Below are 17,293 nucleotides of genomic sequence, written 5' to 3'. Positions count from 1 at the left end.
GTCAGTCATTAATCATTGCCCCACAGGAGTGCGACAGGCTTCGGCAGCCGACACTGTTCTTATCCTCGTCGCTAGATGGGGACTTCATTTCATTCCTGACCCGGTCGAATGACTGGAAACAGGGTGTCGATTTTTTAATTATCCAACACCACAATGACGTAAAATTATTTATAGTTGACGTTACTTTGTATAAATGACAAAAGTATTTTCAAACCGTCCAAGTAATATCAAAACATATTAGTAGAAAATGTATGATTACTTTCTCCATCGTTAACAGTTCTGAAGATTATTCTTCGTGTTTTCCAATTTTCACATCGGGAACATGCTTAAGGCTGAACACTGATTAATGCCAGGGCCGCTTATTGCCCGCTTTCCCACCCCGGCGATACCGGAAACCTGTTTGTATTTGTGCGACGTTAAAACAAATATTACCGGGCGAGTTGGCCGTGCGCGTAGAGGCGCGCGGCTGTGAGCTTGCATCCGGGAGATAGTAGGTTCGAATCCCACTATCGGCAGCCCTGAAGATGGTTTTCCGTGGTTTCCCATTTTCACACCAGGCAAATGCTGGGGCTGTACCTTAATTAAGGTCACGGCCGCTTCCTTCCAACTCCTAGGCCTTCCCTATCCCATCGTCGCCATAAGACCTATCTGTGTCGGTGCGACGTAAAAGCCCCTAGCAAAAAAAAAAAAGCAAAACAAATATTTAAAAAGAGGAAGAAGAAGAGATACAGAAGTAACTTTTCAATTATCTTTATAGCGGAACAGTCCGACTCGTTGGCTGAATGGTCAGCGTACTGGCCTTCGATTCAGAAGGTCCCGGCTTCGATTTCTGGCCGGGTCGGGGCTTTTAACCTTCATTGGCCTATTCTGTTGGCTCGGGGGATGGGTATGTGTGCTGTCCCCAACATCCATGCAACTCACACACCACACATAATACTATCCTCCACCACAATGACACGCAGTTACCTACGTATGGCAGATGCCGCGGAACAGATGTAAAATATAATAGTATAGGGCCTACTCTTTTTATGATAATTTTTTTAATCTAATAACATTTATTTGTAAGTGTAAATAATGAGAGGAAGCAAGATGAATCAGCTAGTTCGTGTAAATACTTCAAGAATTTCCCAACTGGTTCATGCCTTTCTGAGTTGCTGAGCATTGTTCAGATTTTTGTCTATTTCTGGTCACGAGTCTATTCCTGGTCTGTGAGTGTCTCCTCTTTGATCAATGCGCATTAGACTAATTGCAATTTTAATCATATAAACTTCTTTTACGATACTAGGCAATTTATAACGAAAAATGGTGCGAATTTCCTAATGAAAGAAATTGTGAAGATTTTATTCTTCATAATTCCATTTTATTCTTCGTAATTTATTACTGTTAGATTTTGCATTTGGCAGACCTGTCTCAAAACTTGTCATAATGTTTTCCAAGAGAGAGGGACGCCGACTACTAAAGAAGAAAAAGAAGTCAGACTTGTTTATGTTTAGCCGGAATAAAAACGTAATTTATATGGAAAATGCCAAGCCGTTCGTTCACTTGGATTTTGCGAATCCGGTAATAATGAAAAAAAAACCCCTGATGAACGTACATATTTACGTACGGACCCTCCCTCCCCGCAAATTATCGTACACTTTTCTCACATTATTGTAAGACACCCCTCCCCGCTCCCCGCGCGCACACACATTGTTCGAGCGAACGTATTTTATGGGCGACTCCTTGTTAAGGTTATGTTCACGTGACAAGGCCAACTGCATTTCATCCTCTCAATTACCCTCATATTGTTCTAAATCAGAACTTGAACCGTTTGACACAGGGATGCATGTGTATATCATTAGACCTGAGGAAGAGTGAATGCCCTCTGGGTTCAATTACTCTGTGGGCTGTTGTTGATTGCTGATGTCATTATGAGACCAAGCCTGTGTTGTGTTGTGTTGGCTAAGACTGTTCTCAACTGCAGTAGTGTGCTCAGCAGTGATACGATACGAGACGAGACATATGACAGGTATGGAGTTAGCATTCTTTTTGCATTTTCTATATGCCTTATTAGGCAATATCTCTAGTATTATAGAACAGTAGAGGATCTAGTGATTAAGTTAAGGCAATTTCTGCATGGGTAAATGTTTTGCTGTTTAACAAGTAACACAACACAAAGAAAGTCTTTAAATACACAGCTTGAAGCGTTCTCAGCAAAAGGAGGCGTATTTTTTAATAGAATAGATTTTGCTGTTTAAGAATTAAACCGTATGTGTGTCACAAAATCCATGTTTGAGAGGTTCTAAAGAAAACCGTAAGCTCTTCAATCCATATGCGTGCTTTGAGCTGTTATTATTAATAATAAACATAACCTATTTGCTGTACTCTTGTACAAAGTCATAACATTCATAACTCAAAAGTCTGTTTATTGTTGTGTGAATATGGAATAATAGTAATGTGTGTCCAACTCTTGTCCTGTTTCTCTACGAGGTCGGGTGTGGGGTGAATTGAATTTTCATAGAAATGTTTACGACCCGATGCCCTTCCTGACGTTAACATTATCCAAGGAATCAGAGATGAAATGAATGACGTGATATATGACAGTAGAAAGGGGGAGGGTGAAACCCGGTCCGGCACATAGCCTACTCCTGTCGAATAGCATCAAGAATCTACTCAAGGCTTATTGTGGAATAATAATAATAATAATAATAATAATAATAATAACGTTCATTCTAACTAGACTGTAGTGATTATTCTTAGCCCTGAAAAACCAAACCTGTCCCATTCCAGTAGCCAAGTTTTTGGAATAGGAATCTCTTCTTGGTCTTCCTTTTCCTAACAACGGTTACTTCCATTATGCTGCAGAATAAATTTCTGTATCTGAAATTGTGCCGTAGAGCTTCTTTCTTTCTTTCTTTCTTTCTTTCTTTCTTTCTTTCTTTCTTTCTTAATCTGTTTATCGTCTAGGGTTTTGGTTCCTCGGACTCAGCGAGGATTACACCTCTACTGCCTGAAGAGGGCAGTGTGCTGGAGCGTGAGATATTTGGTCGACGATACAACTGGGAAGGAGGACTGGTACTCGCACAGATGGCCTCACCAGGTGTGCTGAACAGGGGTCATGTGGAGGATGGGATGATTGGAAGGGGCAGGGAAGGGAGCGGCCGTGGCTTTAAGTTAGGTACCATCCCGGAATTTGTCTGGAGGAGTGGGAAACCACGGAAAACGACTTGTAGGATGGCTGAGGAGGGAATCGAATCCCCCTCTACTCAGCTGACCTCTCGAGGCTGAGTGGTCCCCGTCCCAGCCCTCTTACCACTTTTCAAATTTCGTGGCAGAGCCGGGAATCGAACCCGGGCCTCCGGGGATGGCAGCTAATGACACTGACGATTACACCACAGAGGCGGACTTCCCAAATACTTATCTGAATATTTGTCTGGTTTATGAAGTTCCTCAAAAGGCTTTATTCATTAAAAAAAAAAAAATGAACGTTGCATTGGTATTGGTGTCCGTTTATAGGAAGGGGAATTGGAGTGATTTGTAAACGGAGATGATCGATAGATTTATAGCTTCTTTGAAATAATTTAAGTAATGACTAAGTAAACAATTTATAGGTCATCTGCCACCTGGGCGACAGTCCAAATTGTAAGAAAAAAACCAAAGAAAATAAACGTAGTAGGGTAGTTTTTGCACATTGGTGTGAGTAGTTTTTCTGTATTGTAATTCGGTATCTTTCATTTAATCACAAGATAGTGGGACATTTCTTGTTGAAGAAACGCTCAACGGAAGGATCTTTCCAGAGCCTAACAAACTTTCGCCCGGTTTTCGTATTTAATGTTCAAAGCTTTCGTTTTCTGCTCCCTTTATTACAGTATAAGCGCAAAGCGTTGTGTAATCATTAAGCATATTTTCTGAAGGACCTTAAAAACATTCGTAGTATCGGGACAATTTATTAAAAACGGGATGAATTGAAATTTTTGTTTAATATCCTTTCATTTTCATCTACTATTGGTCTTAAGATTCATCGGAATACAGGGATTTTGTCCGCAAAAGAAGCTCTTAAACTCGGATGTCAAATATACCGTCTAAACTGTCAACCAACTGTGCCGCTGACGATATGATGGGCAATTCGTCCAACTAAATTCCACCAGCTCACTGCGGCAGTTCATCGCAGAACTGGATCAACCTGTATTACCTGATCTGTTTTTGACAAGCTCTATTGGTGAAACATATCTAATTCACTCCATGGGAACTTAGACCTTTCCATTCGGAATTGCTAGGCGGGCAATAATTCCATTGTGGAGATTTAACTCCCGTATGCAGTTATCAGACTGTGCCTCTTATAATGGGCTTCTGATAAGTTCACCTGCATACACCCCAGCGTCAGTGGGTAGGGTCTGACACATCCCACTCTGATGAGTCTAGTGTCAGACCTAAGACGAAACGCTGGTTAATAGAGCAAACGCCTGAAAAAGCCTTACATCTTACATCTGATCTGTTTTTGACAAGCTCTATTGGTGAAAAATATCTAATTCCCTCCATGGGAATTTAGAACTTTCCAAAACATTGATCTATCCTGAAGTTGGGAAAAATATAAAAGGAAACAAACTATGGCAGAAATAATTGTAAATGTACAGAAATATAATTAAAATAGGTACAGTATAGCCTTATGAACGAGATATTTTGAACTGAAGGAGCACTTGTCCTTGCTGCTGATGGTGTAATTCATGTGCTGCTGCTTTTACGCAAGATTACGGCTCTCCCTCCCGAGTCGATGGGAAAATATCATGGGACGCAGTGTTATTTACTGTGTGTCGGTGTGTATTTATTTACACTGATTCTGGCGAACATATCAATTTCATTTGATTAAATTCTCTCAGCATTTCAGTCATCGTCAGCGGATTGGCGGTTTTGATACAAGGGGCACTGATTGTAGTTAACTACTTAACTACAGTGGCGCGATCTGTTAGCGAGAAAGGAACGTCGAAATTGATACATGAACCTTCAGCCCTACGGTTTAGATCTATAGAAATTTACCTTCCGTCCGCCTCTGTGGTGTAGTGGTTAGTGTGATTAGCTGCCACCCCCGAGGCCCGGTTTCGATTCCCGGCTCTGCCACGAAATTTGAAAAGTGGTACGACGGCTGGAACGGGGTCCACTCAGCCTCGGGAGGTCAACTGAGTAGAAGTGGGTTCGATTCCCACCTCATCCATCCTGGAAGTGGCAAATGGTACCTAACTGAAAGGCCACGGCGCTACCTTCCAGTCTTCCTATCCCCTGTTCAGCATAGCAGGTGAGGCCGCCTGGGCGAGGTACTGGTCATCCTCCCCAGTTGTATCCCCCGACCCAGAGTCTGAAGCTCCAGGACACTGCCCTTGAGGCGGTAGAGGTGGGATCCCTCGCTAAGTCCGAGGGAAAAACTTACCCTGGAGGGTAAACAGACTATTATTATTATTATTATTATTATTATTATTATTATTATTATTGCGGCGATTCTGTAAACCGACGTCATGTCCAAGTAATTATGTATGTTTGCCTACCTCTTAATCCCGTTGCCTACCGAGCTCGATAGTTGCAGTCGCCTAAGTGCGGCCAGTATCCAATATTCCGGAGATAGTAGGTTCGAATCCCACTGTCGGCAACCCTGAAAATGGTTTTCCGTGGTCTCCCATTTTTACACCAGGCAAATGCTGGGGCTGTACCCTAAGGAAGGCCACGGCCGCTTCCTTCCCATTCCTAGGGATATCCTGTCCAATCGTCGCCATAAGATCTATCTGTGTCAGTGTGACGTAAAGCAACTAGCAAAAAAAAAAAAAGAAAAAAATCCCGTTGCCTGATATGGGGTCGAGGATGAGGTGAGATGAATTTATATGGCATGTTTTTATCAATCAATCAGTGATCTGCATTCAGCGATGCCGCCCAGGTGGCAAGTTCCCTAAAATTGTTTACCTAACCTTTTCTTAAACTTGAAAATGTATCGAACAATTTCTTTGATAAATTATTCTAATCCCTATTCCTCTTCTTATAAATGATTATACTTGCCCCAAATCTATCCTCTTGAATTCCAATTTTATCTTCATATTATGATCTTTCCTACCTTTAAAAGCTCCACTCAAGCTTATTCTTCTACTAATGTCATTCCACTGACAGCTTGCTTCCACTTACTTGTGCCAGGCTTCTCACTTTCATCTGTCCTATCCGACCTCCCTTGGTTAACTCTTATTCTTCTCGACCCCGATGGTATTAGAGCAGTCGAGGCCTAGGGAGTCCTTCATGTTCACGCCTTTCGTGGCCCTTGTCTTTCTCTGGCCGATACCTTCATTTTTCTAAGTGTCTGATTCCTTCCATTTTTTCTCCCTGATTAGTGTTATATAGAGGATGGTTGTCCAGTTGTACATCCTCTTAAAACGATAATCACCGCCACATCGGAACATACTGCTTAGCCGAGCAACACGTCTCCTTACTCCCAAGTCTTCCCAGCACAAAGTAGGTAACATTTTCGTAACACGAGTCTTCTGTCGGAAATCGCCCAGAACAAATAGTGCTGCCCTTTCCTTTCGATCTTTTCCACTTCTCATATCAAGTAATCGTGGTGAGGGTCCCATACTCTGGAACCATATACTAATTGTGGTCTTACCAGAGAGTTATATGCCCTCTCTTTTACATCCTTTCTTTACCACCTCGTTAAATGTGATTACCCCAGTGAAGATTATTCCTTATATTAACACCTAGATACTTAAAACAGTGATCCTCATAAGGAACTTTCACCCCCATCAACCGCTGCCTCTGTGGATCAGTGGTAGAGTGTCGGCCTTCGGATCCCAAGATAGCGGGTTCAAACTTGGCAGAGGTTTTACGACACTCCATGTCGTACGATGTTCGCATGTAAAAGATCTCTGGTGACACATTTAGTGTTTACCCGACAAAATTCATTAAATCTCAGCCAGAGACGCCCAAGAAAATTTCGGTTTACTCGGTCTGTCATCTAGTAGGCTTAGGGTAAAACAAAACGTCGAAATTGACGAGCAGACAGCCAGATGGCGTCATAATTGAAATGTCTGCACACGGTAGCTGAGGCCATACGATTTCTTTTTTAACCCCATCAATACAGTAATTAAAACTGCGAGAACTTTTCCTTTTAGTGAAATTTACAACCTGACTTTTCATTTGTTTTTCCATCATGTTAATATACATTTTATTCTTATGTTACGATTTTTTGAAACAAAATACGTACATAGAGAAGACGTGTCACTACGTACATAGAGTCTCACAATTTCGTGATGCTGATAATGTTTCATTTCATATACAATTTTGACTGAGGGATAGAATAAACTATATTTATGTTTTTCAATCATTCACACTAATTGTGTTTATTTGTTACAGGGCCGACACAAACGCAACGCCACGTTTCCTGGAGGACAGACCACCAGTATTCACCAGCCATCACCTACCATTAGAGGTGAGTACATCACGTTCAATATGAACAGATATGGACAGTTATAAATGGTATTAAATAACATCAAGTGTGATATTCAGGTTGCCTAGCTGTAAACTTGAATTCGGGAGGTGGTGTGTTCCAAACACACCGTTGATGGCCCTGAAGTTGATCTTCTGTGGGTTTCCCGTTTTCACACCGGGACTATACCGTAATTAAGGCAATGGCACTTCCTTCTCAGTCCTAGCCTTTTCATAGACCATCATCGCCAAAAATCTACGTGAGTTAGAGCCAGGTTAAGCACATAGGCAAAGAAGAAAAAATATGAAATACACTGACTGACAGAGCAAATGCAACACCAAGAAGGAGTGGTCAGAACTTTATGCCAATTGCAGGGTAGACTGACGTCACTGAGGTATGCTCATGATGTGAAATGCGCCGCTGTGCTGCGCACGTAGCGAACGATAAATGGGACACGGCGTTGGCGAATGGCCCACTTCGTACCGTGATTTCTCAGCCGACAGTCATTGTAGAACGTGTTGTCGTGTGCCACAGGACACGTGTATAGGTAAGAATGCCAGGCCGCCGTCAACGGAGGCATTTCCAGCAGACAGACGACTTTACGAGGGGTATGGTGATCGGGCTGAGAAGGGCAGGTTGGTCGCTTCGTCAAATCGCAGCCGATACCCATAGGGATGTGTCCACGGTGCAGCGCCTGTGGCGAAGATGGTTGGCGCAGGGACATGTGGCACGTGCGAGGGGTCCAGGCGCAGCCCGAGTGACGTCAGCACGCGAGGATCGGCGCATCCGCCGCCAAGCGGTGGCAGCCCCGCACGCCACGTCAACACGTCAACCGCCATTCTTCAGCATGTGCAAGACACCCTGGCTGTTCCAATATCGACCAGAACAATTTCCCGTCGATTGGTTGAAGGAGGCCTGCACTCCCGGCGTCCGCTCAGAAGACTACCATTGACTCCACAGCATAGACGTGCACGCCTGGCATGGTGCCGGGCTAGAGCGACTTGGATGAGGGAATGGCGGAACGTCGTGTTCTCCGATGAGTCACGCTTCTGTTCTGTCAGTGATAGTCACCGCAGACGAGTGTGGCGTCGGCGTGGAGAAAGGTCAAAGCCGGCAGTAACTGTGGAGCGCCCTACCGCTAGACAACGCGGCATCATGGTTTGGGGCGCTATTGCGTATGATTCCACGTCACCTCTAGTGCGTATTCAAGGCACGTTAAATGCCCACCGCTACGTGCAGCATGTGCTGCGGCCGGTGGCACTCCCGTACCTTCAGGGGCTGCCCAATGCTCTGTTTCAGCAGGAAATGCCCGCCCACACACTGCTCGCATCTCCCAACAGGCTCTACGAGGTGTACAGATGCTTCCGTGGCCAGCGTACTCTCCGGATCTCTCACCAATCGAACACGTGTGGGATCTCATTGGACGCCGTTTGCAAACTCTGCCCCAGCCTCGTACGGACGACCAACTGTGGCAAATGGTTGACAGAGAATGGAGAACCATCCCTCAGGACACTATCCGCACTCTTATTGACTCTGTACCTCGACGTGTTTCTGCGTGCATCGCCGCTCGCGGTGGTCCTACATCCTACTGAGTCGATGCCGTGCGCATTGTGTAACCTGCATATCGGTTTGAAATAAACATCAATTATTCTTCCGTGCCGTCTCTGTTTTTTCCCCAACTTTCATCCCTTTCGAACCACACCTCCTTGGTGTTGCATTGTCACTGTCAGTCAGTGTATTTTGAATGTGGTTCATCTTCAGTAATAATAATAATAATAATAATAATAATAATAATAATAATAGGATCAAGATACAGTCAAGATTACAATCAATCAAAACAACACAAAAGTTCTCAAACATAATTAGGAAAAGACGAATGAAATTCTTCGATCATCTCACTAGATTACCAGAATATCGATTGACAAAGAACTCAACAACCGGGCTTAACGAACTCCGAAAGGGCCTCGAAAACGCTAACATACGTTCAAGAGACATTCTAGAGACACCCTTAGACACAAAGTACACAATTGAGAAGCTACATCAGAGCAACCACAACAAAAACAGTGCAGACCAAAGTGATCGGCAGAACGTAAACAAGCCGCCTCGGAAAGAATGAAAGCCTATTGGAACAACAAGAAGAACCCACAGAAGTATTGATTATTTGCTTAACGTCTTCCAATATTGAGAGAATTTAATAATAATAATAATAATAATAATAATAATAATAATAATAATAATATGTCACCACTGCTGTTCAACTGTGCCTTGGAATATATAATGAGGGAATGGTACAAGAGTAACCCAAAGAACATCCGAATTGCAAGACCCAAAGACAACACAAGTTTAAATTGCCTAGGTTTTGCCGATGACCTTGCTCTCTTGTCCAACAATATTCAGGAAACCAGACAACAAGTTATATCACTACAGGAAATAGCACAGAAAATAAGTCTTGGAATATCTTTTGAAAAGACAGTAATCATGTTTACTGACCCACCACTCAGAAACAAAATTGCCATAGGAAACCAAAAAATCAAAATTGTAGATAAATTTAAATATCTGGGAGAAATCATAACATATATCATATCACAATAAATAAACTGACCAGAGCACAATATGTCACCAAGAATACCTACAACAAAAAGGGCCTGTCAATAACAACAAAATTTAAACATTACAAAACATTCAACCAGAAATAACATACGCAAGCGATACCATCTTCAAAACAACTAACACTGCACAAATAGACAAAATACTCAAGATAGAGAGAAGAATCATTAGAACATGCACCAAAAAAGATGGACACTGGAGAGTAGCTTCTAATGAAACAGTCTACAAGGAAACAGAACCAGTAATGAGCTCAATCAGGAAGAAACGCATTTCATTTTTTGGACATCTAATCAGGACACCAGAGAACAGGATCATCAGGAGAATAATAGAAAAATTATGAAATAGTAAGTGCAACATTAAGTGGATTATAGAAATCAAGGAAGATATGGATGAACTACAAATTACAGTGGAAGACCTAAGAAACAAAACCGACACAATCAAGAAACTCACAGACAATAGGAAGGGTGATTTCTGATGAAGAAAGAGGATAAGATCAGAGAGAATGAAGAAGTACTGGGCTGACAGGAAACTGAAAAATTCTTTGTATAAAGTTGGCTAGAGTGGTCCAATGAAGGCCATAAAATGTAAATAAATAAATAAATAAATAAATAAATAAATAAATAAATAAATAAATAAATAAGTAAATAAATAAATAATGTGGTGTAGTGGTTCAACTCAGAACCCCAGAGGCCCGGGTTCGATTCATGGCTGTGCCGCGAAATTTGAAAAGTGGTACGAGGGTTGGAACCGGTTCCATTCAGCCTGTGGAGGTCAACTGAGTAGAGGTGTGTTCGATTCTCACCTCAGCCATCCTCGAAGTGGTTTTCCGTGTCACCGAGCTCGATAGCTGCAGTCGCTTAAGTGCGGCCAGTATCCAGTATTCGGGAGATAGTAAGTTCGAACCCCACTGTTGGCAGCCCTCAAGATGGTTTTCCGTGGTTTCCCATTTTCACACCAGGCAAATGCTGGGGCTGTACCTTAATTAAGGCCACGGCCGCTTCCTTCCCACTCCTAGCCCTTCCCTGTCCCATCGTCGCCATAAAACTTATCTCTGTCGGTGCGACGTAAAGCAACTAGTTTTCCGTGTCACTTCTCCACCAGGCAAACTTAAAGCCACGGCCGCTTCCTTCCTTCTTTCTTGTCTATCCCTTCCAATCTTCCAATCCACCTCCCCACCCTCATACGGCCCCTGTTCAACATAGCAGGTGAGACTGCCTATGGAGGTACTAGTCCTCCTCTCCAGTTGTATCCCCCGACCCAAAGTCACTCGCTCCAGGACACTCCAAAAGCCGCTGAGGTGGTAGAGGTGGTATCCCTTGCTGAGTCCGAGGGAAAACGGATTAAGGAAGAGAAATAATAATAATACGAAGACTAAAATTGTATGGTCACCTTCATAGAATGAACCACAAGCTAACTAAGAAAATTTTTGATTATGTCTCCAAATAAAAACACACAATCGGTTGCCTGGAAGAGATGTGATGTGATCTACAAAATCTGAAGATCACAGACGACATCATAATTAACATGGTGGACTTCCGGCGACAGTTCACTTCTACGGATTTTTCGCTTTTGGAAATTCGATTGAGGCAGGCAATCAGACAGTGTATGAAGAAGTTCTGGAAAGAAAACAATAAGACAAATACTGTACCATAGTTGCCTTTTAGAACATACGCCACGAATGAGCCGTTGGTAACGGCCGAAACAGTTATTTTCAGTTAACCGTTGATCGTGTCCGAGTTACAAAATCAATTACGATTATAAATGACAGTTAAAATTACGTTCCACCATTCACTACAATTGTCACAAGGTTGTAAGTCATATAACGACGTTTGTTGCAAGCGATGACGAACAAGCATGAATACTTTTATAAATGCTTGTGGTAAAGTTATCACTAAATGTCAAAAACATATCAGATGTAAGGCTTTTCAGGCGTTTGCTCTATTAACCAGCGTTTCATCTTAGGTCTGACACTAGACTCATCAGAGTGGGATGTGTCAAACCCTACCCACTGACGCTGGGGTGTATGCAGGTGAACTTATCAGAAGCCCATTATAAGAGGCACAGTCTGATAACTGCATACGGGAGATAAATCTCCACAATGGAATTATTGCCCGCCTAGCAATTCCGAATGGAAAATTCTAAATTCCCATGGAGGGAACTAGATATTTTCACCAATAGAGCATGTCAAAAATGTCAAAAACATATCATATGTAAAGCTTTTCAGGCGTTTGCTCTATTAACCAGCGTTTCGTCTTAGGTCTGACACTAGACTCATCAGAGTGGAATGTGTCAGACCCTACCCACTGACGCTGGGGTGTATATGCAGGGGAACTTATCAGAAGCCCTTATAAGAGGCAGAGTTTGATAACTGCATACAGGAGATGATTTCCAGCGTTCAGTCTGCAAGTCTCTGTGAATTTAGTGAATGCTGCCACAATGATCTATCTGTCATCAGCTCTGTGGCCTCGTTTAGCTCTATGCCTCTTATCTTTAAAACATTAGAAACCGAGTCTAACCATCGTCGCCTTGGTCTCTGTCTACTTCTCTTACCCTCCATGACCAAGTTCATTAGTCTTCTAGCTAACCTATCCTCCGTTCACCTCACATGACCCTACCACCGAAGCCGGTTAATGTGTACAGCTTCATCCACTGAGTTAATTCCTAACTTAGACATTATATCCTCATTCTGAGTACCCGCCTGCCATTATTTCCACCTGTTGTACCAGCGATCATTCTCGGTACTTTTATATCTGATAACTTTAACTACCCCGTGTGGGTGGTGGATTCAGATGAAGAATTCACCCATGGTATCCCCTGCCTGTCGTAAGAGGCAACTAAAAGGCGCAACCAAGGGATGATCAATTTAGACCCATGAAACTACTTGTGATTAGTACCACCACACAGGGAACACCATGGGTCGCTTTTACTTGCACGTAGTTGGGTACCAAATAGGTTTGTGATTAGTAGCACTCTATGAACGACATCATGGGATCACGAAATCCAAGGTTCTGGCTTGCCTATGATTAGTACACACTATATGAGGAACACCATGGGATAGTACGAGTCCCTGTCATTAGTACACTTACGTGATGAACACCATAGGTTTGCATTGCCTGTAAATGGCGCCGCAATGTGGGAAACAGCGTAGGTCTGTAATACATGTGCGAATTTCATTACCTGTGAGTAGTACCATAATGTGTGGAATACCGTGAGTCTACGCTACTCTTGATTAGTACTGCAAGATGACAAATACCATGGTTCTACTTTTCTAGCGATAAGTACTGTTATGAGGGGCCGCTGACTTGGATTTTGGACCCCTTTCGACTACAGGTATCATCGATTCAGTATTGTGCTATAGAAGCAGTCTCTTGGTCAACAATACTATTGTTCTAGCCAGCTTCTGTGCATGTGAGGCACTGTGGGTCGGTTCCACTGATCGTTTTTTCATATCCATCCATCCATTCATTCTTCGTCCTCACGTTTTGAATTGTGGTCAGTGGTTGTTTTTGGGCTTTTAATTTTTCATTTCATTTCATCTCATTTCGTACCATTTGGGGCCGATGACCTAGATGTTAGACCTCTTTAAACAACAATTATCATCATCATCATCATCATCATCATCATCATAACTCTAACTTTATACTGCATGGTCTCCCTATGTGGACGGTGTACACCTGGAAATAGTGTTACAAATCGTAAGACTGTTTTCATATAATTATTGTACATAAATACCCTTTCCTCTACCGTATACACATGTGGAGGCATTACCGGTATGAGAATTATACCCCGAAGTAACACTTCACAACTCGAGAACAGTTGGAGTGACCGAGCGAGTTGGCTACGCAGTATGGTTTTTTGATTTTCGCACAAGACAAGGCAAATCATTTGAAGTTGTATCTTTGATATATTGTTTGATACACGTTCTAAGCACGAACCTGAACTGCGAAGTGCGGGCATTCTCGTGTTGTCGCTGTGCTGTGTAACGGAAAGCGATGAGTCAACAGGAGGCAGATAAGTCGGGCGTGCCTGTCAGCCGACCGGTGAGAGAAACTCACTCTATTGTCCACGCTATTTGCTGCTGTCTTTGGTGGCCTGGGTTCAATTGCTGGTACTGCCAGAGATTTAATAATAGCAGGAGGGATAGTACGAGGTTAAAATTGTACATGCTAGGTGTATGCAGGTGTATGAAAAAAGCTGCTCCACCTCAGGGCAAAGATAGAATTTACTTTACCACCTGTATTTATCTTTGTCTTTGGCTATTTCCTTTTCCTGCCCTTATCTATCTTTCCACTTCCTACATCATGACTGTCAGGAGGCTCGAACGATTGTTGATGAAGCTGGGAAACAGAAAGGCTCTTATTGTAGGTAGAGAAGAAATAGATGTACAAGGACCATCCAGAAATTAAGATACTCTATTTTTTTTAAAAAAAAGAAGACAACATAATTATCTGAAAAACTTTATTAGCACCCAATACAGCAATGCTGGAGCTATTTTTCGAAATAATCACCACCAAATTGAGACATTTGTCATATCATGGGATCAACTTTTGTATGCTGGTGACATAGAAATCTGCCGCCTGCGAATGGAACCAGCATGTGACATTCATCTTCAGCCCTTCGTCTGTGTGAAAATGCTTACAAGAGGACAGGTATTTCTTGAGGTCGAAGACAAGATGAAAATCACTGGGAGTAGGATAACGATTGTACGGTGGACGATCAAACACCTTGCAGCCGAACTCCTGCAAAACAGTTGCTGAGCGCCGAGCATTGCCATGGATCAGCACAACACCCATACTGAGCATTCAGCACCTCTTGTTTTGAATAGTCCATCACAATTTCTGTAGAAACTTTAACACAGACTGAACCTCACAGGTGGTGGGAGAAAAAATAGGATCCACAGCTGCTGCGCTTCTGACACCAGGCAGGAGTTGTCTGGCCGGTATACGATTGCTACATCATAGATCTGTTGCACGTGCTCATATTTCCTAGCTAAATAAGTTTACAAGAAAGGAAATAGAGAAACTTAATTTATGGATGGCCTGCATAGAACTGACATTGAGGAGGAGAGAAGATGTGGAGATTGTCCTTGACCTTTTGTGTTTTCATGTTTGTTCTTGTCTCCTCTTTCTGTTGCTTTTTCTTCCCACACTGACTTGTCACTGTATTTGTCCTATTATGTGTACTTTTCATGTTTGAACAACAGTGTGAACTGTTTATTTCCTCTTTCAGCTTCCACTCCTAGCGAGGGACGGCCTCGATTTAACAGCTGTCACACAGAGCCGCCCCTGCTGCGTCACCCTCCTACCACCCCATGGGACGTAACTCCTCCCGTCGATACTCGTAAAGGTAAGATTGTGCGCTCACTTTGTTCTTCTTCTTAAGAAACTGAACGGAGTACATTGGATTTCAAGAATTCTGTTACGCATTACCTTCACGGTCTTGTCCATCCAGGACGTGTCTGGCCGGTATATGATTGCTACGTCATAGATCTGTCGTGCATGCTCATATTTCCCAGCTAAACATGTTTACTTTACAAGAAAAGAAATAGGGGAACTTTATTTCTGTATGGCCTACGTAGAACTGAGATTGAGGAGGGGGAGGTCTTTCCACCATCCGTTTTCCTGCCACATGTCTCTCCAAGTTAACATAAGCTGTCTTTGTTGGCTTTATCCTCATTACATGCTGACCCAATCTAACAATGATGTTTCAATCCCAGCTTGCTTTTTAACCATGTCTTCCTTAACTTCTCCAGTTTGGTTTTTGAATTGTGGACCTCAGGAACTTCATCTCAGATGCCTGCAACCTTGACGAGTCCTTCTTAGTGAGGATGCAGGTTTCAATACCATAGGTTTAGATTGGTATGAAGTACTGATTGAACATCACCAGCTTTGAATTTATTGGAACTTCCAGAGGAGTATTCGTACTTGCTGCTAAAAGTGTGAGAGCCCTTCTGCATTCTTTTTTGGCACCTCCTTTGTGGCTAGCATGTCTCGAGATATTACACTGCTGAAGTATGTAAAGTTTTCCACACTTTCCAGTGAATGGTTTTCTAGCATGATGTTCACTGGTTTGTTTATTGCCATCTACTCATTCAGGACAAATATTTCAAGTGCCTTATGGGAATCAAAATCTAAATCATCTGATGACCTAGCAGCCCAAAGTTTACGTATTAGAAGTCTCATGTTGGCTCCATATTGACGTCACTAAACACATACAAATGTACAAGACCCACCAGTTCAATACGCTATTTATTTAGATAAAAGGTAGTATCTTTTGAATGGGTGGATCTTGTACATTTGTATATGTTTAAGCTTAAAGTTTGCTACGTTTTCTAACACTACTCGTTGTTTGTCGGAAATCATCCACAACAGATCATGTTACTTTACTTTGAATCTTTTTCATTTTTTGAATCAAGTAATCCTGTTGAGAGTCCCATACACTGGAACCACACTCTAATTGGGGTCTTGCCAGTGACTTATACGCCTTCTCCTTTACATCCATACTACAACCCTTAAATACCCTTTGTGTTATAAAGGTTATGTAGCTCACATTCAGTTTTTAAAAATTTACTTAAATGGTTTGCTTTCATTAAGGAAATAGGAGTAAATATCTACACAGCCATAGGAAATATCTGGCTTATTTCATATATAGTTCTACCATCAGCCTATATGTATATTTCAGTGTATCGAGATCAGCCTGCAGCTTCGACCTCGCCTCCTACGAGAGATAAGATCCAGCCGGAGGAGAAGATTCGTACACGACGCGTGTTGAACCGCGAGAAGAGAGGGATCAAGTCCGGTCGGAGCTTCTCGGAAGACTTCTCGGGGATGTTACCGACGTGGCGGGACCACAAGCTGGTCGGAGATACTCAGAGTGAGTAGGGTTCAAAAATGTGGAATTAAATAAATGTTAGTAATGATCGAGTATTGAAATATTAGGTAGAACATATCAAATGCAATTTTTCACGAATTGTTTGATTACATTGCAAATAAACTGGCTCCAATGACATCTTTGTGGTACCTGAGCGTGAAGAGTAATGCTAGGTCTCCTGTGATATTTCCTAATATTTAGTAGTAGTAATGTACTCACCAGTTTTAAAGTCCCAAGAAATTCCCTTGGTGGACATGAAGGTGATATTCAAAACAAAAATAACACAACAATTAATTTCTTCCCACCCACATGCATCCCCATAGCAGAACTAGCCAGCCGCCCCTTTTCCCGTCCACGTGTATTCTCATAAGACCCATGCATTTT

The 17,293-nt window shown here is 42.5% G+C and overlaps 1 protein-coding gene across 1 annotated transcript in view; it reads left to right on the top strand.

Annotated features, from left to right (window-relative positions):
- The window catches only part of osp (outspread), a 558,133-nt gene that overhangs the window by 449,261 nt on the left and 91,579 nt on the right, over positions 1 to 17,293 (top strand). Inside the window, exons 5-7 of the mRNA XM_067157021.2 lie at positions 7,360 to 7,435; positions 15,269 to 15,385; positions 16,721 to 16,912. Of these exons, the coding sequence (XP_067013122.2) occupies positions 7,360 to 7,435; positions 15,269 to 15,385; positions 16,721 to 16,912 (385 nt within the window). The remainder of the gene's footprint in view (positions 1 to 7,359; positions 7,436 to 15,268; positions 15,386 to 16,720; positions 16,913 to 17,293) is intronic.

Source organism: Anabrus simplex, chromosome 13 (genome assembly GCF_040414725.1).
Source record: "Anabrus simplex isolate iqAnaSimp1 chromosome 13, ASM4041472v1, whole genome shotgun sequence".
NCBI classification, from domain to species: Eukaryota; Metazoa; Arthropoda; class Insecta; order Orthoptera; family Tettigoniidae; genus Anabrus; species Anabrus simplex.
Note: the sequence above shows the minus strand (reverse complement) of the source record. Positions and strands in the feature narration are given on the sequence as shown.